At 63.1% G+C, this 22,004-nt stretch overlaps 2 protein-coding genes across 2 annotated transcripts in view; both read left to right on the top strand.

Moving 5' to 3' along the window:
* The window catches only part of LMOD1 (leiomodin 1), a 36,332-nt gene extending 19,660 nt beyond the window's left edge, over positions 1-16,672 (top strand). Inside the window, exons 2-3 of the mRNA XM_054176539.1 lie at positions 11,575-13,203; positions 15,948-16,672. Coding sequence (XP_054032514.1) covers positions 11,575-13,203; positions 15,948-15,974 — 1,656 coding nt within the window. The 3' untranslated portion in view covers positions 15,975-16,672. The remainder of the gene's footprint in view (positions 1-11,574; positions 13,204-15,947) is intronic.
* Positions 16,673-18,252: 1,580 nt separating this feature from the next.
* Positions 18,253-21,428, top strand: LOC128898915 (myb-related transcription factor, partner of profilin-like). The gene is made up of 2 exons (XM_054176518.1): positions 18,253-18,943; positions 20,862-21,428. The coding sequence occupies exons 1-2, from the start codon at positions 18,472-18,474 to the stop codon at positions 21,410-21,412; spliced, it is 1,023 nt and encodes a 340-aa protein (XP_054032493.1). The 5' UTR covers positions 18,253-18,471; the 3' UTR covers positions 21,413-21,428.
* The last annotated feature ends 576 nt before the right edge of the window (positions 21,429-22,004 follow it).

Raw genomic sequence — 22,004 nt, 5'->3', positions numbered from 1 at the left:
TCCTCTCCAGCTCCAGGAGCTCTCAGGACCCAGCCAAGGACACAGCCTTTCTCTGGGGTGGTTTTTTCCCCCCCCCCCAGGAATGTTCTTGGCTCTGAGTTGTTGCTGAGTTACTCCAAAGTGGCTGAGCTGTGGAGGCAAGGAGCAGCCTGGCCAGCTCCTGGTGGCTTAACTTGGCTCCAGCAGCCTCCCACATGGCAACTGCTACCCAGCCAGCCAGCAAGGTCAGCACCACCTGCCTCAGCCTGCTGGCCACCCCGAGGCACTGCTCCCTGCTCCCGGGGACATCCTGGCCCCTGGCAGCTTCCATGGGGCTGGGGCCCAGGCCCCTCAGCCCCCTTCATCCCCACTGAAGGGCAGCTTCACCCCCTGCCACTGGGGAGATGCTGGGGGCTCACCCACAGCCTCAGGGCTCTGGGGCAGGTGGGCAGAGGAGAGAGGAGCAGCACAGGAGGGGCATTGGGGCTCCTGGGGAGCACACAGAGATGGGCAGAGGGTAGAGGAGTAGCACAGAAGGGACATTGAGGCTCCTGGGGGGCACACAGAGCTGGGTAGGGGGCATAGGAGCAGCACAGAAGGGACATTGAGGCTCCTGGGGGGCACACAGAGATGGGCAGAGGGTAGAGGAGTAGCACAGAAGGGACATTAGGGCTCCTGGGGGGCACACAGAGCTGGGCAGAGGGCAGAGGGGGCATTGGGGCTCCTGGGGAGCACACTGAGCTGGGCAGAGGGCAGAGGGGGCATTGGGGCTCCTGGTGGGCACACAGAGCTGGGCAGAGGGCAGAAGGGACACTGGGGCTCCTGGGGGGCACACAGAGCTGGGCAGAGGGCAGAGGGGGCATTGGGGCTCCTGGGGAGCACACTGAGCTGGGCAGAGGGCAGAGCAGACATTGGGGCTCCTGGGGAGCTCACAGAGCTGGGCAGAGGAGAGAGGAGCAGCACAGAGGGGACATTGGGGCTCCTGGGGGGCACACAGAGCTGGGCAGAGGGCAGAGCAGACATTGGGGCTCCTGGGGAGCACACAGAGCTGGGCAGAGGGCAGAGCAGACATTGGGGCTCCTGGGGAGCACACAGAGCTGGGCAGAGGAGAGAGGAGCAGCATAGGAGGGGCATTGGGGCTCCTGGGGGGCACACAGAGCTGGGCAGAGGGCAGAGGGGGCATTGGGGCTCCTGGGGAGCACACAGAGCTGGGCAGAGGGCAGAAGGGACATTGGGGCTCCTGGGGAGCTCACAGAGCTGGGCATAGGGCAGAGTCCCCCTCAGGCAGGGACTCAGGATGGGTTCCTTCGTTTTGGAGCCCTGATTGTGCCCAAATCCCCTGCTTCAACCACCCAGAAGCCAGCCTCCTCCCCCTGCCAGCCTGCTCTGGCAGCTCCTGCTGACCAAGAGCTCTGCTCAGCTGCCTCTCTGCTCTCAGAGGGCTTCCCTCCCCCCTGGGGCTTCCCATTTCCCTGCTCCCCCCTCTCCAGTGCCTCTCTGTCACTCAGGGTTTGCAGGGGACCAGTGGAGCTTTGCTGGTGGGGAGCTGATGGCTGGGCCATGCCCTGCCACCAGATGAACTGCAGGATGTCCTGCTGCCTGCAGGAGGACTTCAGTATCCCAGGAGAGGCTGGGGTCAAGGGACAGCCTCTTGGCCAGGACTTTATCCTCCAGCCCTACAGCTCTGGAGGGATTCTGGTTGGCTTCCCAAGGAGCCTGGCTCTGAGTGGAGAGGCTCTGCTGGGTGGCACAGCCGTGTGCCAGGCAGCAGAATGGCTCTGCTGGTGGAGCTGCTGGAGAGGAGGGGGGCAGCACATCACAAGGAGAAGACTCATGGCCCCTGCTGGGCTCCCTGGGGCTGGAATCAGCCCTGGGTGAACTGAGTTCCAGCTGTCCTTCTGCAGGCATCTGGCTGCATCTGGCTGGAAGCTCAGCCCAGAGAGTGGTGGTGAATGGTGCCACAGCCAGCTGGCAGCCAGGCACCAGTGGGGTGCCCCAGGGAGCAGTGCTGGGCCCCAGCCTGATCAATATCTTCATTGATGATCTGGAGGAGGGGATGGAGTCCAGCAGCAGGGAATGTGCAGAGGACACCAAGCTGGGGGCAGGAGCTGAGCTGTCAGAGGCCAGGAGAGCTCTGCAGAGGGACCTGGACAGGCTGGGCAGAGGGGCAGAGGCCAAGGGCAGGAGATTGAACACAGCCAAGTGCCAGGGGCTGCACTTTGGCCACAGCAACCCCAGGCAGTGCCACAGGCTGGGGGCAGAGTGGCTGAGAGCAGCCAGGCAGAGAGGGACCTGGGGGGAGTGGGGGAGAGCAGCTGAACAGGAGCCAGCAGTGTGCCCAGGGGGCCAAGAAGGCCAAGGGCAGCCTGGCCTGCAGCAGGCAGAGTGTGGCCAGCAGCAGCAGGGAGCTCATCCTGCCCTGTGCTCAGCACTGCTGAGGCCACAGCTGGAGTCCTGTGGCCAGCTCTGGGCTCCTCAGGGCAGGAAAGAGGTTGAGCTGCTGGAAGGTGTCCAGAGAAGGGCAACAAAGCTGGGGAGGGGTCTGGGGCACAGCCCTGGGAGGAGAGGCTGAGGGAGCTGGGGTTGCTTAGCCTGCAGGAGAGGAGGCTCAGGGGAGACCTTCTTGCTCTCTGCAACTGCCTGCAGGGAGGTTGGAGCCAGGTGGGGGTTGTGCTCTTCTGCCAGGCACCCAGCAGCAGAACAAGAGGACACAGTCTCAAGCTGTGCCAGGGGAGAGTTAGGCTGGAGGGGAGGAAGAAATTCTTCCCAGCCAGAGAGATTGGCCCTGGGGCTGTGCTGCCCAGGGAGGTGGTGGAGTCCCCAGCCCTGGAGGTGTTCCAGAGGGGCTTGGATGTGGCCCTTGGAGCCAGGGTTTGGTTGTCAGGAGGTGTTGGGGGAGAGGTTGGACTTGCTGAGCTCTGAGGTGTTTTCCAACCTGATTGACTCTATCCTATCCTATCCTATCCTATTCCATTCCATTCCATTCCATTCCATTCCATTCCATTCCATTCCATTCCATTCCATTCCATCTTGCTCTGGGAAGGCCAAGGCCTGGTGCTGGGCAGCTGCTTGCAGGGGGTGATAGCTCCTTGGTGCTTGCACAGGATTGGTGCCTGCAGGTGGCCACTCAGCACCACTGAGGGAGCTGCAGAGCTGCCATCTCCAGCCCTGGGCACTGCCTGAGGCACCAGCAGCTGCCTCTGGCTCGGCTCTGGGGGCTGCCCCTGCGCTGCTCAAGAGCAGATGACCCCCAGGACCCTGTCCCTCTGCTCAGGGCTGTGACACCAGCGTCCCACTGCCACCCACAGCCAGCAGCAGCTGCAGCCAGCACCCACAGCTGGCCCTGGGGATTCCCAGTGGTGCTGATGGCTGGGGTGGGCCTCATCCTGCCTCAGGCTTCTCCTCTTGGGCTCTTCATGCTCTCATATCAGGTGGGTGTCTCACAGCTGGCCAGGGCTGAGGTCTCACAGCTGGGGCAGAGGTCTCACAGCTGGGGCTGAGGTCTCACAGCTGGCTTCCAGAGCTGCAGGTGACACCAGGGAGCAGGTCAGTGCCAAGGCTGAAGGTTGCCTTCACTCCCTCTGGAGCCATTTCCCCACCACCTGCAGCAGATCTCATCATCCACAGCAGATCTCATCAGCACCCACAGCAGAGCTCAGCACCACCCACAGCAGAGCTCAGCACCACCCACAGCAGAGCTCAGCACCCACAGCACATCTCATCAGCACCCACAGCACATCTCATCAGCACCCACAGCACATCTCATCACCCCCAGCACACCTCAGCACCCACAGTGCACCTCATCATCACCCCACAGCAGATCTCATCATCACCCACAGCAGATCTCATCATCACCCCCAGCACATCTCAGCACCCACAGCAGAGCTCAGCACCCACAGCAGATCTCAGCACCCCCAGCACCCATAGCACATCTCAGCACCCACAGAAGATCTCATCACCCACAGCAGATCTCATCATCACCCCCAGCACATCTCAGCACCCACAGCAGATCTCATCATCACCCCCAGCACAGCTCAGCACCCACAGCACAGCTCAGCACCCAGAGCAGAGCTCAGCACCCCCAGCACATCTCAGCACCCACAGCAGATCTCATCATCACCCCCAGCACAGCTCAGCACCCACAGCACAGCTCAGCACCCAGAGCAGAGCTCAGCACCCCCAGCACATCTCAGCACCCACAGCACATCTCAGCACCCAGAGCAGAGCTCAGCACCCCCAGCACATCTCAGCACCCCCAGCACATCTCAGCACCCCCAGCAGAGCTCAGCACCCCCAGCACATCTCAGCACCCCCTCTGCTCCGCTCCACTTTGCTCCCAAGCTCATCCAGCTGCTGCATCCCACAGCCCCATCCCTTGCTCAGCCTCTGGAGCTGGTGCCTGTGGATTCCAGGCAAGAAGTTCCTGCTCTCCTTTGCCTTTTAAGGCAAGGTCTGAGCGGCTGGAGGCTTGCAAACGCTACCGGGCAGCGGGGCGAGGCGAGGCACGGCTCGGCACGGCACGGCTCGGCACGGCAAGCCTCCTTGGAGTCTATTTAGAGGAAAGGGGAAGGCATCTCAGTTCATCAAAACAGTGGTGATTAATCAGCCAGGGCCCAGGCTGTTTTCATTAGGCTTTATTTTTAAAGGGCTGACAGGCTGTGGAAAACTCTTCCCCTGCTCAGGGCGCCGGCGGCAGAGGCAGCGGCGCTGGAGGGGCTGCGGCGCTGCCCCAGGGGCAGAGTGAGGCAGCAGGGAGAGAGCTGCAGGCAGCAGGGAGAGAGCTGCAGGGAGAGAGCTGCAGGCTGCAGGGAGGGAGCTGCAGGCAGCAGGGAGGGAGCTGCAGGCAGCAGGGAGAGAGCTGCAGGGAGAGAGCTGCAGGCAGCAGGGAGAGAGCTGCAGGCAGCAGGGAGAGAGCTGCAGGGAGAGAGCTGCAGGGAGAGAGCAGCAGGCAGCAGGGAGAGAGCTGCAGGGAGAGAGCTGCAGGCAGCAGGGAGAGAGCTGCAGGGAGAGAGCAGCAGGGAGAGAGCTGCAGGCAGCAGGGAGAGAGCAGCAGGCAGGAGGGAGAGAGCTGCAGGGAGAGAGCTGCAGGGAGAGAGCAGCAGGCAGCAGGGAGAGAGCTGCAGGGAGAGAGCAGCAGGCAGCAGGGAGAGAGCAGCAGGCAGCAGGGAGAGAGCAGCAGGCAGGAGGGAGAGAGCTGCAGGGAGAGAGCAGCAGGCAGGAGGGAGAGAGCAGCAGGCAGGAGGGAGAGAGCTGCAGGGAGAGAGCAGCAGGCAGGAGGGAGAGAGCTGCAGGCAGGAGGGAGAGAGCAGCAGGCAGCAGGGAGAGAGCAGCAGGCAGCAGGGAGAGAGCTGCAGGCAGGAGGGAGAGAGCTGCAGGGAGAGAGCAGCAGGCAGGAGGGAGAGAGCAGCAGGCAGGAGGGAGAGAGCTGCAGGGAGAGAGCAGCAGGCAGGAGGGAGAGAGCTGCAGGCAGGAGGGAGAGAGCAGCAGGCAGCAGGGAGAGAGCAGCAGGCAGGAGGGAGAGAGCTGCAGGGAGAGAGCTGCAGGGAGAGAGCAGCAGGCAGGAGGGAGAGAGCAGCAGGCAGGAGGGAGAGAGCTGCAGGCAGGAGGGAGAGAGCAGCAGGCAGCAGGGAGAGAGCAGCAGGCAGGAGGGAGAGAGCTGCAGGGAGAGAGCAGCAGGCAGCAGGGAGAGAGCAGCAGGCAGCAGGGAGAGAGCTGCAGGGAGAGAGCTGCAGGGAGAGAGCAGCAGGCAGGAGGGAGAGAGCAGCAGGCAGGAGGGAGAGAGCTGCAGGCAGGAGGGAGAGAGCAGCAGGCAGGAGGGAGAGAGCTGCAGGCAGCAGGGAGAGAGCAGCAGGCAGCACTCAAGAGGGCAATGGGCAAGGTGCAAGGCTGGCACTGATGGAGGGCCCCTGGCTGGTGGCCTGGGCTGCTGGAGAGTCGTGGAGTCAGGGGATGGGAGGGTTGGGAGGGAGCCCCGGAGATCATCCAGGCTCAGGCTGGGGGCAGAGTGGCTGAGAGCTGCCAAACAGAGAGGGACCTGGGGGTGCTGGTTGGCAGCTGCCTGAACAGGAGCCAGCAGTGTGCCCAGGGGGCCAAGAAGGCCAAGGGCCAAGGCCAAGGTTGGAGCCGGGGGGGGGGGGGGGGTTGGGCTCTTCTCCCAGGCACCCAGCACCAGAACAAGAGGACACAGTCTCAAGTTGTGCCAGGGGAGGTTGAGGCTGGAGGGGAGGAGAAAGTTCTTCCCAGCCAGAGAGACTGGCCCTGGGGATGTGCTGCCCAGGGAGGTGGTGGAGTCCCCATCCCTGGAGGTGTTCAGGAGGGGCTTGGATGTGGCCCTTGGAGCCAGGGTTTAGTCCTGAGGCCTGTGGTGACAGCTTGGACTCGATGATCTTTGAGGTCTCTTCCAACCTTGGTGATTCTGTGATACAGTCCAAGGCAGGGCACACAGCAATGCATCCAGGGGGGGCTGGAAGCTCTCCACACCAGGAGACTCCACAACCTCCCTGGGCAGCCTGCTCCAGGCCTCCAGCAGCCTCACACCAATGGAGTTTCTCCTCCTGCTGAGGTGGAGCCTCCTTGTGCCCCCTGTTGCTTGTCCTGTCCCTGGGCACCACTGGCAAGAGCCTGGCAGCTCCATCCTGACTCCCACTCTTGCTGGGCATTGAGCAGATCCTCTCTCAGCCTTCTCCTCTCCAGGCTAAACAGCCCCAGGGCTCTCAGCCTCTCCTCATAGCAGAGATCATGGAATCATAGAATCAATAAGGTTGGAAAAGACCTCAGAGCTCAGCAAGTCCAAGCTGTCCCCCAGCACCTCCTGACAACCCAACCATGGCTCCAAGGGCCACATCCAAGCCCCTCTTGAACACCTCCAGGGCTGGGGACTCCACCACCTCCCTGGGCAGCACATCCCCAGGGCCAATCTCTCTGGCTGGGAAGAACTTTCTCCTCCCCTCCAGCCAAACCCTCCCCTGGCACAGCTTCAGACTGTGTCCTCTTGTTGTTGCAGTCCCCTTCAGCATCCTCACAGCCCCCACTGGACTCTCTCCACCAGGCCTCTGTCTCTCTTGACTTGGGCAGCTCAGAACTGGACAGAGCATCCCAGGTGTGGCCTCAGCAGGGCAGAGTAGAGGGGCAGGAGAACCTCCTTGGATCTGCTGGCCACACTTGGCTTGCTGCACCCCAGGACCCCACTGGCCCTCCTGGCCTCAAGGGCTCATTGCTGGCCACCAGGACTCCCAAGGTCTTTCTCCATGGGGCTGCTTTCCAGCTGGAAGACCTCTGGTGTGTGCTGGTGGCTGTGGGGACAGTCAGGGTTCCAAGAGCAGAGGGAAGGAGGCAGCTCTGAGCAACCAAGGAGCAAGTGGTAGGGCAAGAGGAAATGGAACCAGCATCAGACACAAGAGCTGGGAGCTAGAGCAGACCACAACACAGAGCTCCACGGTGGACAAAGCAGGAAGGGTCCCATGAGCAACCTGGGAGGAGAGAAGAGCTGAAGCAAGGGAGATGGCAGCACCCCTGGGCTTCACCAGCGTCTCCAAGCAAGCAGTGTGGGCTCCTCACCCCAAGAAGGACATTGAGAGGCTGGAGCAGGGCCAGGGAAGGGCAACAAAGCTCTGGGGAAGGGTCTGGAGAACAGGCTGGGGAGGAGCAGCTGAGGGAGCTGGGGGGGTTGAGCCTGGAGCAGAGGAGGCTGAGGGAGACCTCATTGCTCTCTGCAGCTCCCTGAGAGGAGGCTGCAGCCAGGGGGGGGTTGGGCTCTGCTCCCTAGGAAGAAGTGAGAGGAGAAGAGGAGATGGCCTCAGGTTGTACCAGGGGAGGTTCAGGTTGGACATGAGGAAGAATTTCTTCACTGGAAGGGTTGGCAGAGCTTGGCAGAGGCTGCCCAGGGAGGTGGTGGAGTCCCCAGCCCTGGAGGGGTTCCAAAGCCCTGGAGCTGTGGTGCTGAGGGCCATGGCCTGGCCAAGCCCTGCTCAGTGTTAGGCTGGGGATTGGACTCAATGCTCTTGAAGTTCTGTTCAGGCCCAGGCAGTTCTGTGACCCTGGGGTTCTCTTCTGCACCTTCCTGCCCTGCAGCTCCTCTGCTGAGCTCCAAGAGCTGGAGCTTCATTGCCAGCCTGGAGGGGAAGACTACCAGTGAGCAGAGCTTGGGCAGGGCTGGCATCCTCATGCAGGACTGGTATCACCACACAGGGTTGGCATCTCCAGGCAGGGCTGGCATCACCAGGCAGGGCTGGCATCACCACACAGGGTTGGCATCTCCAGGCAGGGCTGGCATCTCCAGGCAGGGCTGGCATCACCAGGCAGGACTGGTATCACCACACAGGGCTGGCATCTCCAGGCAGGGCTGGCATCACCAGGCAGGGCTGGCATCACCACACAGGGCTGGCATCACCAGGCAGGTCTGGCATCTCCAGGCAGGGCTGGCATCACCAGACAGGTCTGGCATCACCAGGCAGGACTGGTATCACCACACAGGGCTGGCATCACCAGGCAGGGCTGGCATCACCTGGCAGGGCTGGCATCACCAGGCAGGACTGGCATCACCACACAGGGTTGGCATCTCCAGGCAGGGCTGGCATCACCAGGCAGGACTGGTATCACCAGGCAGGGCTGGCATCACCAGACAGGTTTGGCATCACCAGGCAGGACTGGTATCACCACACAGGGCTGGCATCACCAGGCAGGGCTGGCATCACCAGGCAGGACTGGCATCACCTGGCAGGACTGGTATCACCAGGCAGGGCTGGCATCACCAGGCAGGGCTGGTATCACCAGGCAGGGCTGGCATCCTCATGCAGGACTGGTATCACCACACAGGGCTGGCATCACCAGGCAGGGCTGGCATCACCACATAGGGCTGGCATCACCTGCAGTAGGTCACACCCAGAGCCCAGGGGTGGGTGCAAAGGTGCAGCTTCCTCTGCTGCAGTTCCTCCTTGCTGGGAAGAATCTGCCCTCTTCTTGGAGTGTTGGAGATGCTGCAGCTCCTTCCCCCCAGGCTTTCCCTCCCCTGCTCCCAGGTCTGCTCCTTGCTGCCCAAAGCCTTTGCTCTGCTGGCTCTGAGCTGGGGCCCATGGAGCTTAGGGCAGGTTCAGGGCTCCCCAGGGCCTGGGCTGGCAAGGAGAAGGCTTTGTGGAGAGCTTGGTTTGGGTGGAAGGCTGCAGGCTGTGATTTGAGGAGTGCTCAGCCTGTGGGCATGGAAGGGCTGCAGAGCCCTAGGGGTCAATTGCCTCTTCCTGCAGCGAGCTGCCAGAAGCCTCCAAGCTGGGACATCCCCAAGCACCTCTGCAAGGCACCACTGGCAGTGGGTGGAGGGGCCAGGGTGAGGCAGCAGAGTCCAGCTCTGAGCTTCCCGACTGAAGGACAGGGAAGTGCTGGAGAGGGCCCAGCAAAGGGCTGCAGAGATGCTGAGGGGATTGGAACAGCTCTGGGAGGAGAGGCTGAGAGGGCTGGGGAGAGGAGCAGCCCCAGGGGGGAGCTGATCACTGCTGATCAATACTCCAAGGGTGGGGTCAGGAGGATGGGCCCAGGCTTGGGTCAGTGGTGCCCAGGGACAGGACCAGGAGCAAAGGGCACAGATGGAACATCAGAAGTTCCTCTGAACATGAGGAGGAAGTTCCCCAAGCACCTCTGCAAGGCACCACTGGGAGTGGGTGGAGGGGACAGGGTGAGGCAGCAGAGCCCTCCTCATCCCCACACCCCCTGCCTGGCTCTGCCTTCAGTGAGGAGCTTCAGGATGTCACTGAGCATCCCTGCTCCACCCCTGGCAGCAGGACACATCCTGGGGAGAAGGGCTTGGGGAGCAGTGCCAGAGGAGGTGGCAGCTGCTCCCTGCAGCTCCCAAGTCTTGAGGGGGGGATGCTGGCATTGAGGTACCTCTGGGAGCCCCATCCCTGGTCCTTGGAGTCTGCAGGGAGCTGGATGGACACAGAGGGGGCTGGATGGACACAGAGGGGGCTGGTTTGGGCTGGATGGACACAGAGGGGGCTAGATGGACACACAGGGGGCTGGTTTGGGCTGGATGGACACAGAGGGGGCTGGTTTGGGCTGGATGGACACACAGGGGTCTGGTTTGAGCTGGATGGACACCCAAGGGTCTGGATGGACACAGAGGGGTCTGGTTTGAGCTGGATGGACACAGAGGGGGCTGAATGGACACACTGGGGTCTGATTTGGGCTGGATGGACACACAGAGGTCTGGTTTGGGCTGGATGGACACACAGGGGTCTGGTTTGGGCTGGATGGACACAGAGGGGTCTGTTTTGAGCTGGAGGGACACACAGAGGTCTGGTTTGTGCCTTTCTGTTGCCTGTTTAGGTTGGCACAGAGGAGCCAAGAACTGCACTAAGTAAACAGCTCTCTGCTCCCCGTGGCATCTGTTTATATGCCTGGTACAAACTGTGCCCAAGCTGCCCTGCTCCCAGCCAGGCCAGTTCTTTCCACACAAAAAAAGCCAGTCCCCAAGGGCCAGCAGTGCCCCAGCGTGGGCAACACAGGGCCCTGGGCTGGAGAAGACACCGTGGCTGCACCCCAGGGTGCCTGGCAGAGGCTGCCCAGGGAGGTGGTGGAGTCCCCATGCCCAGAGGGGTTGCAGCAAGCTGTGGCCATGGCAGCTGGGGCTAGGGCTTGGTGGCCATGGGGGGGTTGGGCTGGGGTTGGCCTGGGTGAGCTCAGAGGGCTTTGCCAACCCAAACAACTGATTCTGTGATTCTAGGAACGTTGAGCATGCTGGAGTCTGGGATGTGCAGGACAGGCTGAGCTCAGGAAGGTCTTAGACCAGGCCTATGAGCTGCATTTATGACAGAAACCTGCTGAGAGCATCATGGGACTCCTCATGGAGGCTCCCCAGCCCTGTTCTCCAGACCCTTCCCCAGCTCTGTTGCCCTTCCCTGGCCCTGCTCCAGCCTCTCAATGTCCTTCCTGGGGTGAGGAGCCCAGAGCTGAACCCAGCACTCAAGCTGTGGCCTCCCCAGAGCTGAGTCATAGAATCAATGGAGTGGTTTGGGTGGGAAGGGACCTTTAAAGCCCATCTAGGCCACCCCCCTGCAGTCAGTGCTGAGTACAGGAGAGTCAGCACTTGGTTGGAAGGGACCTCTGGAGATCACCCAGTCCAAAGTCCAGCAGGGCACCCACAGCAGCTTGCCCAGGGTCACAATGGCTGGGGAGGGGGGTTGGAAGCTCTCCAGTGAAGGAGACTCCACAACCTCCTCTGCATCCTCCTGAGCCAGGGGCCCTGTGGCTGCTGCTGGGTGACAGAGGTGCAGAGTTGGTGACCATGAGGCTGGGGTGGCAAATCTGGGTGGGGGATCAGAGGCAAACAGAAATGAGGAGATTCAGATTGGCTATAAGGAAGAAGTTGTTGGCCAGGAGGGTGGTGAGAGCCTGGCACAGGCTGCCCAGGGAGGTGGTGGCAGCCTCCTGCCTGGAGGTGTTTGCAGCCAGGCTGGAGGTGGCTGTGAGCAACCTGCTGTGGGGTGAGGTGTACCTGCCCATGGCAGGGGGGCTGGAACTGGATGCTCCTTGAGCTCCCTTCCAGCCCTGCCAGCTCTGTGATTCTGTGATCTGTGTCCAGAACACTTTGGTGTTTTTCTCTTGTAGGAAAGCAGATTGAGTGAGAGGAAGGGAGAGAAGAATGAGGAAGAAAAGGGGAAGGAAGCTCCTTCCAAGGACCTGGCCCAGAAACGAGACACAAAAGTGGGGAAAGACTCAAGGAAGGAAGAAAATGCTCAAAAACCAGACCCAAAAGCTAAAGCTGAGACCAAAGGCAAAGAGGAGAAGGCCATCAACGACAAACTGAAGGCCATGGAGAAAAAGCTGATGGGGAAGGACAAGAAAGAGGAAGAGAAGGGTTCGGCGGTGAGGAAGGACACAGGGAAGGACAAGAAGGTGGAAGAGAAGGGCTCAGGGTTAAAGAAGGATGAAGGGAAGGAGAAAAAGGAGGAAGGGAAGGAGAAAAAGGAGGAAGGGAAGGAGAAAAAGGAGGAAGGGAAGGAGAAAAAGGAGGAAGAGAGGGAGAAAAAGGAGGAAGAGAGGGAGAAAAAGGAGGAAGGGGAGGAGAGAAAGGAGGAAGGGAAGGAGAAAAAGGAGGCAGAGAAGGAGAAAAAAGAAGACAAGGGCTCAGCAGCGAAGAAGGACCCAGGGAAGGAGGAAGAGAAGAGTTCAGAATCAAAGAAACAGGCAGACAAAGACACAAAAGGCGAAGACAAGAAAGAGAAGGGCAAAAAAGAAGAGGAGAAGAGCTCAGCTGGGCAAAAGGCCAAGGCAGAGGGGAAGGAGAAGGAGGAAGCGCAGGCAGAGGCGGCGGAGGGGAGGCAGGAGGCCGCAGCAGCGGCAGCAGCCCAGGGCAGCCCTCCCAAGGCCTCCAGCTCCTCGGAGGAGGCCAAGGAGGACGAAGCCTCCAGCATCTTCGACGAGCTGATCGAGAAGGTGAAGAACAACGACGCGGAGGTGCGGGAGGTGAACGTCAACAACTCCGACTGCATCAGCAGCGAGACCCTGGTGCGCTTCGCCGAGGCGCTGGAGTTCAACACCGTGGTCAAGCTCTTCGCCCTGGCCAACACCCGCGCCGACGACCACGTGGCCTTCGCCATCGCCATCATGCTCAAGTCCAACAAGGTGCTGAGCAGCATCAACCTGGACTCCAACCACATCACGGGCAAGGGCATCCTGGCCATCTTCCGGGCGCTGCTGCAGAACGCCAGCCTGACCGAGCTGCGCTTCCACAACCAGCGGCACATCTGCGGCGGCAAGACGGAGATGGAGATCGCCAAGCTGCTGAAGGAGAACACCACCCTGCTCAAGCTGGGCTACCACTTCGAGCTGGCCGGGCCCCGCATGACCGTCACCAACCTGCTGAGCCGCAACATGGACCGGCAGCGGCAGAAGCGCCTGCAGGAGCAGAAGCTGGCGCAGGAGCGCGGCGAGAAGAAAGACCTCCTGCCGGTGCCCAAGGCCGGGGCCGCCCCCAAGGCCGCCCCCAAGGCGTCGCCGCAGCCCTCCCCCAAGGCTTCCCCCAAGGCCGCCCCCAAGCAAGGGGGAGCCCCCTCCGCGCCGCCCCCGCCGCCGCCGCCGCTGGCGCCGCCGCTGATCGGCGAGAACCTGAGGAACTCGCTGTCCCCGGCCACCCAGAGGAAGCTGGGGGACCGGGCGCTGCCGGCGCAGGAGAAGAACTCGCGGGACCAGCTGCTGGCTGCCATCCGCTCCAGCAACCTCAAACAGCTCAAGAAGGCAAGTGCCGGGCGCTGGGGGGGGGGTCCGGCTGCCGGGCTGGGCTGTGGGCTGGCCTCTGTGGGCACTTGGGTAGGGGAGAGGTGAGGGTTGGCTTGCTCAGGGTCAGGGAGAGGAGTGACCGGCGCAGGGCATCAGAAATAGTGTATCAGGGTGGCCAGCAGCAGCAGGGAGCTCATCCTGCCCTGTGCTCAGCACTGCTGAGGCCACACTTGGAGTCCTGTGGCCAGCTCTGGGCTCCTCAGGTCAGGAAAGAGGTTGAGCTGCTGGAAGGTGTCCAGAGAAGGGCAACAAAGCTGGGGAGGGGTCTGGGGCACAACCCTGGGAGGAGAGGCTGAGGGAGCTGGGGTTGCTCAGCCTGCAGGAGAGGAGGCTCAGGGGAGACCTTCTTGCTCTCTGCAACTGCCTGCAGGGAGGCTGGAGCTGGGGGGGGTTGGGCTCTTCTCCCAGGCACCCAGCACCAGAACAAGAGGACACAGTCTCAAGCTGTGCCAGGGGAAGTTTAGGCTGGAGGTGAGGCGAAAGTCCTTCCCAGCCAGAGAGATTGGCCCTGGGGCTGTGCTGCCCAGGGAGGTGGTGGAGTCCCCATCCCTGGAGGTGCTTAGGAAGAGCCTGGATGAGGCCCTTGGTGCCATGGTTGAGCTGATCAGATGGTGCTGGGTGCTGGGTTGGACTTGGTGAGCTCTGAGGTCTTTTCTCAACCTGGTTGATTCTCTGATTCTATATGGGGCAGCTCTGTCCCTTGCAGAGCAGGAGTGGTCAGCAGAGCCATCCCCTGGCATAGTGGCCAGCAGCAGGAGAAGATCCACCCCTTGGCAGAGCCTCTGGGGTGGGCAGATCCACCTCCTTCCAGTAGCTGGGTTTGGCTCCATGGGGTTGGAACACAAGGAAGAAGCCAGCTTTAGCCTCCCAGCAAGCAAGAACATGCAGGCAGCAGGTCTCTGAGGGCAGCAGCTGACCAGGCTCTTGTGCAGCATTGGCCGCAGCCCCACGGGTGGGAGGTAGCCCAGGGGGTGCAGAGAGACCACAGCTCCAGCACAGGTCTCAGCATGGTGTCTTGAAGCACCTCACTTGCCCCAGGTGAGTTGTGTCCCTGGCCACATGCAGCATGGGCACAACCTAACAGATCACATGGAATCAGAGAATTGTTTGGGCTGGAAAAGAGCTTTCAGATCATGGAGACCAAGCCTTCACCCAGCACTGCCAGGGCACCACCACCCCATGGCCCCCAGCACCACAGCTCTGTGGCTTTCAAACCCCTCCAGGGATGGAGACTCCACCACTGCCCTGGCAGCCTGGGCCAGGCCTTGCCAAATTTCAAGAGGAAGAATTTTTTCCTTGTGGCCAACCTAAACCTCCCCTGGGGCTACTTGAGGCCATCTCCTCTTGTCCTCTCACTTGTTCCTAGGGAGCAGAGCCCAACCCCCCCTGGCTGCAGCCTCCTCTCAGGGAGCTGCAGAGAGCAATGAGGTCTCCCTCAGCCTCCTCTTCTCCAGGCTCAACCCCCCCAGCTCCCTCAGCTGCTCCTCCCCAGCCTGTTCTCCAGACCCTTCCCCAGCTCTGTTGCCCTTCCCTGGGCCTGCTCCTGCCCCTCAATGTACTTCTTAGCGTGAGGCACCCAAAACTGAACCCAAGATTCAAGGTGTGGCCTCCCCAGTGCCCAGCAGAGCCATAGAACCATAGAGTGGTTTGGGTGGGAAAGGACCTTTCAAGGTCATCTGCTCCAACCCTTGGACTAGACACAACCAGAGCAGGTTGCTCAGAGCCTCAACCAACCTGACCTGCAATGGTGCCAGGGATGGGGCAGCTCCCAGCTCTCTGAGAAAGCGTGGCCAGCACACAGGGGGACAATCCCACCGCTAGGTCAGACATCCCTGGAGCACTGAGCAGCCCCAGCAGCAGCGGCGAGAGGGGCCCAGTTCCACCACAGCAGCCGCCAGCGCTGTAATGCACAGTGTGTCCAGCAGGTGGCGCTAACCACCCTACCCCCACTCCCTCCCCAGCCCATTGAGGCTGCCCCTGTACTGCGCTCTGTGTCCACCAGGTGGCGGTAGCCCCCTGAGCACTGAAGCTGCCCCTGTAATGTGCAGTGTGTCCACCAGGTGGCAGTAGCCCCCCAAGCTCTGAAGCTGCCCCTGTAATGCACTGTGCGTCGACCAGGTGGTGGTAGCCCCTTGAGCACTGAAGCTGCCCCTGTAATGCGCTCTGTGTCCACCAGGTGGTGGTAGCCACCCCACCCTGAGCACTGAAGCTGCCCCTGTAATGTGCAGTGTGTCCACCAGGTGGCAGCAGCCCCCCAAGCACTGAAGCTGCCCCTGTAATGCTCTGTGTGTGCACCAGGTGGCAGTACCCCCCGAGCACTGAACCTGCCCCTGTAATGTGCAGTGTGTCCACTCGGTGGCAGCAGCCCCCTGAGCACTGAAGCTGCCCCTGTAATGCACTCTGTGTCCACCTGGTGGCGGTAGCCCCCCGAGCACTGAAGCTGCCCCTGTAATGCTCTCTGTGTCCACCAGGTGGCGGCAGCCTCCCAAGCACTGAAGCTGCCCCTGTAATGCTCTGTGTGTGCACCAGGTGGCAGTACCCCCCGAGCACTGAACCTGCCCCTGTAATGTGCAGTGTGTCCACTCGGTGGCAGCAGCCCCCTGAGCACTGAAGCTGCCCCTGTAATGCACTGTGCGTCCACCAGGTGGCAGCAGCCCCCCGAGCACTGAAGCTGCCCCTGTAATGCGCTCTGTGTCCACCAGGTGGCGGTACCGAAGCTGCTGCAGTAGGGCGCAGGACGGCTGTCCCCGCACCGCCCGGCGTGGCACAGCCTGGGACCTTCGTCCGGCGCGGGGCTGTTGCCACGATGAGCCCTCGGGGACCCTGCAGTGACCCAGGCCGAGGAGCAGCAGTCTCTCAGGACAGACAGACGGACGAGGGCCCAGCAGGGCCGGGGAGGAGGACTCTGTATTTATTGGGTTGATGGTTGTGAAGCCTTTGTCAAAGCTCTTTGCCAGCACCGCGCCCCCGCTCCGCCCGGCCACCTGGAGAGGACAAGGACAAGGACAAGGACAAGGACAAGGAGGGGTCTGCAGAGGTGGTTCCTCACCCTTGGAGGGGCTTGGCACCCACCATCCCAGCTTGCCCCTGGGGCCCTGAGGTGGTCCAGCCTGGTGGTCCTCACTGTTTGGAGGGGCTGGGGACAGCCAGGTCATCGTCACAGTGTCACTCAGGGAGAGTTCTGGGGGGCAGGTGCCAGCTCGTCCGGAAGGAACTGAGCGACTTGGAGACAAGGGAGAGAGGGGGGACGAGAGCAGTGGGGACCCAGGGCAGGAGCAGGGGGACCAGTGCCACCAGCAGCCCTGCCCGCACCTCCAGGGACGCTGCCCACCCCCCAAAGGGGGCTGGGGGGGCACATGATGCCCACCCACCCCGCTGCACCTCGGTGATTTGTATGGCTGCGACCACCACACCAGCAATAAAGCTCACCCAGCGCTTCCCCCGGCTCGGGCACCGCGGCACCGCGGCGGGCACGGCCAGCAGGGGGCTTGGGCAGCGCCCCTCTGCCAGCACCCATGGCCCCCCCCCCAGAGAATCACAGAGCTGCCAGGGCTGGAAGGGAGCTCAAGGACCACCCAGTTCCAACCCCCCTGCCATGGGCAGGGACCCCTCACACCACAGCAGGCTGCTCACAGCCACCTCCAGCCTGGCCTTCAGGACCTCCAGGGATGAGGCTTCCACCCCCTCCCTGGGCAACCTGTGCCAGGCTCTCACCACCCTCCTGGGGAAGTTCTTCCTAACATCCAATCTGAATCCCCCCTCCTCTAGCTCAGATCCACCCCCCCCAGTCCTGTCCCTCCCTGACGCCCCCAGAAGTCCCTCCCCAGCTTTCCTGGAGCCCCCTGCAGGTGCTGGAAGGCCACAATAACCCTGAGCCCTGCAGCCACCCCAAACCTGGAGCCTCCCAGACATCCCAAACTGGGACCACCCAGTTACCCTAAAGTGGGACCCTGGGGCCACCCAAACACCCCCAAACTGGGCACCCTGAGTCCACCTGGAGCCATGTGGGTGCACAGAACTTGCCACCCTGAGGTCACCTCAAACCACGCAGCCACCCCGAACTGGGGAATTTGGAACCACCCAAACTCCTCCATCTGGGAACTCTGGGACCACCCAGATAACCCCAAATGGGACCCTGGAGCCCCCCAGACATCCCCAAATGGACACCCTGAGGCCACCCCAACCAGGGTCTTCCTGGTCACTCCACCCTCCCGGCACTGCCGGGCACCCTGAAGCCACTTGGATACCCCAGAGGTCACCAAGAACCAGGCCAGAGGGTCCTCCAGGGTCACCCCAAACCCCCAGGCTCACCCACAGCCAGGCTGGGGGCTCCCCCAGACCCATGGTTCCTGGGATGGGACCACTGTGCCAGAGCTGGATTCAGGGTGCAGGGGCCACATGGACGACCCTCTTCCCTTCCCCACCCCCTCAGCCCCCATGGGCACAGGCTGTGAGGCCAAGCAGTGGCTCCTGAAACAGGGCAAAATGCCTAAATTTGGTCATTCTGCACCCGATGGATGTCAGTGGGGTCGGTGCTGGACACCACAGGACCGCCTCGGTCCGGCCATCCCGGGGCCACCTGGTGCTTGCCCAGGACCACCCAGCACCTCCCAAACCGGGCACCCCACAGGGGCGAAGGGATACCCTGAACCGAGCGGCCTGGGCAAGCCGGCAGCCGCGGCGGCCGGCAGGGGGCTGCGCTACCGGAGCCCTGCCAGAGGCGTTGGGCGCGACAGCAGCCGGCAGAGGGCGCTGCTGGAGGGGTAGCGGAGTCGTTGTGTGCATCGGCAGCAGGCAGAGGGCGCTACGGGAGTGGTACCGGAGCCGTTGTGCGCATCGGCAGCCGGCAGAGGGCGCTGCTGGAGGGGCATGGGAGTCGTTGTGCGCGGCGGCAGCCGGCAGGCGGCGCTACGAGAGGGGTACCGGAGCCGTTGTGCGCATCGGCAGCCGGCAGGGGGCGCTACAGAAGGGGCACCGGAGTCGTCGTGCGCGGCGGCAGCCGGCAGGCGGCGCGGTTCCGCCCCGGTACCGGCAGCGGCGGCGACCGTCGAGGGTGGCGAAGCCACCGGCCCAGCTCCGCTCCGGTTAGCTTCGGTCCGCTCGGTACCGGGGGGACAGCAGTCGCGTCGGCAGCAGCAGCGGCGGCGGCGGCGGCGGCGGAGGCGATGGGTGTCGGGGCGGCGCCATGAGGAGGAGGAGGAGGCGGCGGCGGCGGCGGTGGGGAGCATGGCGGCGGGCGGCGGCGGCGGCGGCGGGGCGCGGCGGGGGCTGCTGAAGCGGAAGCCGAACTTCACGCTGCAGGAGATCGACATCCTGATGAGCGAGGTGCTCAAGTACGAGCAGCTGCTCTTCGGCGCCGCCGCCAGCACCGTGAACGCCTACGAGAAGCAGAAGATCTGGTGGCGAATCACCAACAAGATCAACGCCGCCGGCCGCAACCAGCGCGACATCGGCGAGGTGAAGAACCGGTGGCGGGGGCTGCGCCGTCGGGCGAACGATAAAATCACCCGGCACCGGCAGGAGAGGCAGGGACCCGCCGCCCGGCCCGCCGTCAGACCCGGCAACGGCAATGGCAACGGGAACGGATCCGGGCCGGGCCCGCCGGACCTCGGCCCCGGGCCCGCTGCCGGTTGGGGACCGCGAGGTGCCGCCGGTATCGACCCGCCGCTGCTCAGCGTCGAGGTGGTGGCACCGCACGGTGGGTACGGGGGGACCGGGACGGAGGCAAGGGGGACCGGGACAGGGGCAGAGGGGAGCAGGACAGGGGCAGGAGGGACGGGGGCAGGTGCGGAAGGGACCGGGACAGTGACGAGAAGGACTGAGACGGTGGCAGAGGGAACCAGGACACGGGCAGGGGACGCTGGGACAGGGATGTGGGGATGCTGGGACCAGGATGGGAGTGTGGGGGGCACAGGGACACCGGGGACCAGGACCAGGATGTGAGGGGAATCAGGATACAGACATGGAGGACCAGGACAGGGACACAGGCACCAGGGGGTTCCAGCACTTCCAGTGCATGGAGGGACAGGGAAGTGGGGAACCAGGATACAGAGGGACCAGGACTGGGACACAAATGCCAGGAATCAGGGCAGGGACATGGAGGATTGGGACAGGGACACAGGAGACCAGGACCAGGATGGGGAAGGGACCAGGACCCAGGCAGTGGGACTAGGACAGATGTGTGGAGGGACTGGGATGAGGACCCTGGGACCATGACAGGAGGGACTGGGACAGGGGCAGGGACATGGGGGTGCTGGGACCAGGGCATGGGGGTACTGGGGCACACATATAGAGAGAACAGGACAGAGAGGGACATAGACCAGGACTCAGGGGGACCAGGACCATGTCAGGGGTGCTGGGACCAAGATGTGGGGACTCAGGGCCAGGACATGGAGGACTGGGACACAGGTAGAGGAGGACAGAGATGGCAGCACTGGGGCCAGCACAGGTGCATGGAGGCACTGAGGCAGGGACATGGAGGACCAGGACAGGGACACAGGCACAGGGGACCAGGGCAGGGACTGGGTGGAGACACAGACATGAGGAGACAGGGACAGGAGGACTGGGACCAGGACACTGGGACCAGGACAGGTGCATGGACCCTAATGGGCTGGGACAGGGGCAGGGGGGAAGGGGTATGGAGGAGACGTAGGGGAGAAAGCCACGGACCTGGGCATGGGGACACTAGGAGAGGTGCATGCAGGGGCAGGGACAAGGCTGTGTCAGGGACACTGGGAGCAGGACATGGGGGACCAAGGCAGGGACAAGGAGGACTGGACCAGGGATGTGGGAGGACCAGGACCGGAATGTAGGAGACAGGGGCAGCAACAGGGGCACTGGGGCCAGGACTGGAGGATGCCAGGATGTGGCCAGGAACATGAGGGGCTGGAACCAGGAGAGAGGCAGGGACAAGGGCACCAGGGCAGGGACCAGGAGCACTGAGATCGAGTCAGGGACATGGGGAGGACCTGGGGCAGGGCAGGGGACTGGCACCAGGACAGCAACAGGAAGGGACTGTGACCAGGACAGGGACAGGGGTACCAAGGCTGGGACAGGGGACCAGAATCAGGGGAAGGACCTGGGTGGCTCAGGACATGGACAGGGGTCAGGAGAACTGGATGGATGCTAGGATCAGGCCAGGGCTATGGGTGCCTGGGATTAGGACAAGGACCAGGAGAGGAATAAGACAAGGCAGGGAACGGGACAGGAACATGGTGGGGTTGGGACAGTGACATGGGCAGGACCAGGAGAGGGTTATGGGGGCACCACACTCAGGACAGGGATGCAGAGGGACCGGGACCAAGCCAGGGACATGAAGGTTACTGGGACTAGAGCAAGGGACATGTAAGGAGCAGGACAGGGCCATGGGGTACCAGGACCATGCAGGGTTGTGGGGGGCACCACATCCAGCATAGGGATATGGGAATACTGGGACCAGGAAAGGGACAAGGGATGTGGGGTGAGGCTGGACACAGGGGGATGGGGGTAGGAATGTACTTGGGAGTACAGGGGTGGGGACAAGGGATGCAGAGGCAGCAGGGGGTTGGGTCACTCGCCCCATCTGGGGAGACAGAGGGGTCCCAGCAGCTGCCCCACGCTCTCCATCCCTCCCGCAGGTGTAAAGGAGGAGCCGGTGAAGGAGGAGCCGGTGGAGGTGAAAACTGAGCCCTTCCACAGCCCGGCTGCCGACGGCGCCCGCGGCACCGAGCGCCGCCCACCCCGCGCCGGCCTCCGCTCGCCCGCCGAGCTGTGCGAGGGCTGGAGCCGCAGCCCCCCGCACCCCGCACCCCCCGAACTCTCCCTCGGCGAGCTGGGCGGGCAGCAGGAGCCGCTGGGCTCCGATTTCCCCAGCATCCTCTTCCAGCAAGAGGCCGAGCAGCTCAATAACTGCGGCGCGGGCGAGGCGGGGCCCGGCGGCACCGCGGGGCCGTCGGACGGGGGGGTGGCGGCCGACGGCGGGCAGCTGAGCCCCGCGGAGCAGCGCCTGGTGCGGTCCAACGAGCGGCTGGTGCAGGAGATGAGGGCGTTCCGCCGCGAGTACGCCGAGAGCCGCCGGGAGACCACCTCGGTGCTGCGCGGCATCGCCCAGGCGCTCGGTGGCCTCAGCCGCAGCCTGGCCGAGATCCGTGACCTCTACCTCCGGGAGCAGGCGGTCCCCAAACCCTGAGCCCCCTCCCCCATCCCCTCCCGACCCCCCTCTACCCCCACGCAGCTGGCTGTGTGTGACAGGGACCGCCCTGGGGACAGCTTTTCCCCCTCCCCCCTCCTTCCAGCGCCTGCCTTGCTTATATTATTTTTATTATGTTAATTATTATTGCCTCCCCTCCCTTCTGCCCCTCCTCAATAAACATCCCGAGCTGAGCCCCCTCCCCCCCGCGGCTCCCACCTCCGCAGGCTCATTGTGGGATTATTTGGGGAGGGGGAGGGAGAGGGCAATTGGTCGCTGGGATCCACATGAGCCCAGCATGAGGCTGGGGAGACACCGGAGCAGGCTGCCCAGGGAGGCTGTGGCTGCCCCCGCCCTGGAGGTGCTCAGGGCCAGGCTGGATGAGGCCTTGAGCAAGCTGGGCCGGTGGGAGGTGTCCCTGCCCATGGCAGGGGGCTGGAGCTGGAAGATCTTGGACGGTTCCTTCCAACCCATTCCGTGGTTCTATGATCCCCATGGTCCCAGCATCCCATGGGAGATGCCCCTGGGAGATGGGGCAGGGGGTTGGGGGTAGGTGTGTGTGGTTTTACCCCCACCAGGATCAGTCCCAGTG

The sequence above is a fragment of the Dryobates pubescens genome, chromosome 35, assembly GCF_014839835.1.
Source record: "Dryobates pubescens isolate bDryPub1 chromosome 35, bDryPub1.pri, whole genome shotgun sequence".
In the NCBI taxonomy this organism is placed as follows: domain Eukaryota; kingdom Metazoa; phylum Chordata; class Aves; order Piciformes; family Picidae; genus Dryobates; species Dryobates pubescens.
Note: the sequence above shows the minus strand (reverse complement) of the source record. Positions and strands in the feature narration are given on the sequence as shown.

Bases quoted from the DNA above. Each gene is read 5' to 3' on its own strand.
- LOC128898915 (XM_054176518.1), top strand. From the start codon at position 18,472: ATGGCGGCGGGCGGCGGCGGCGGCGGCGGGGCGCGGCGGGGGCTGCTG. The intron at 18,944-20,861 runs GTGGGTACGGGG...TCCCTCCCGCAG, and splicing joins CGAGGTGGTGGCACCGCACG to GTGTAAAGGAGGAGCCGGTG.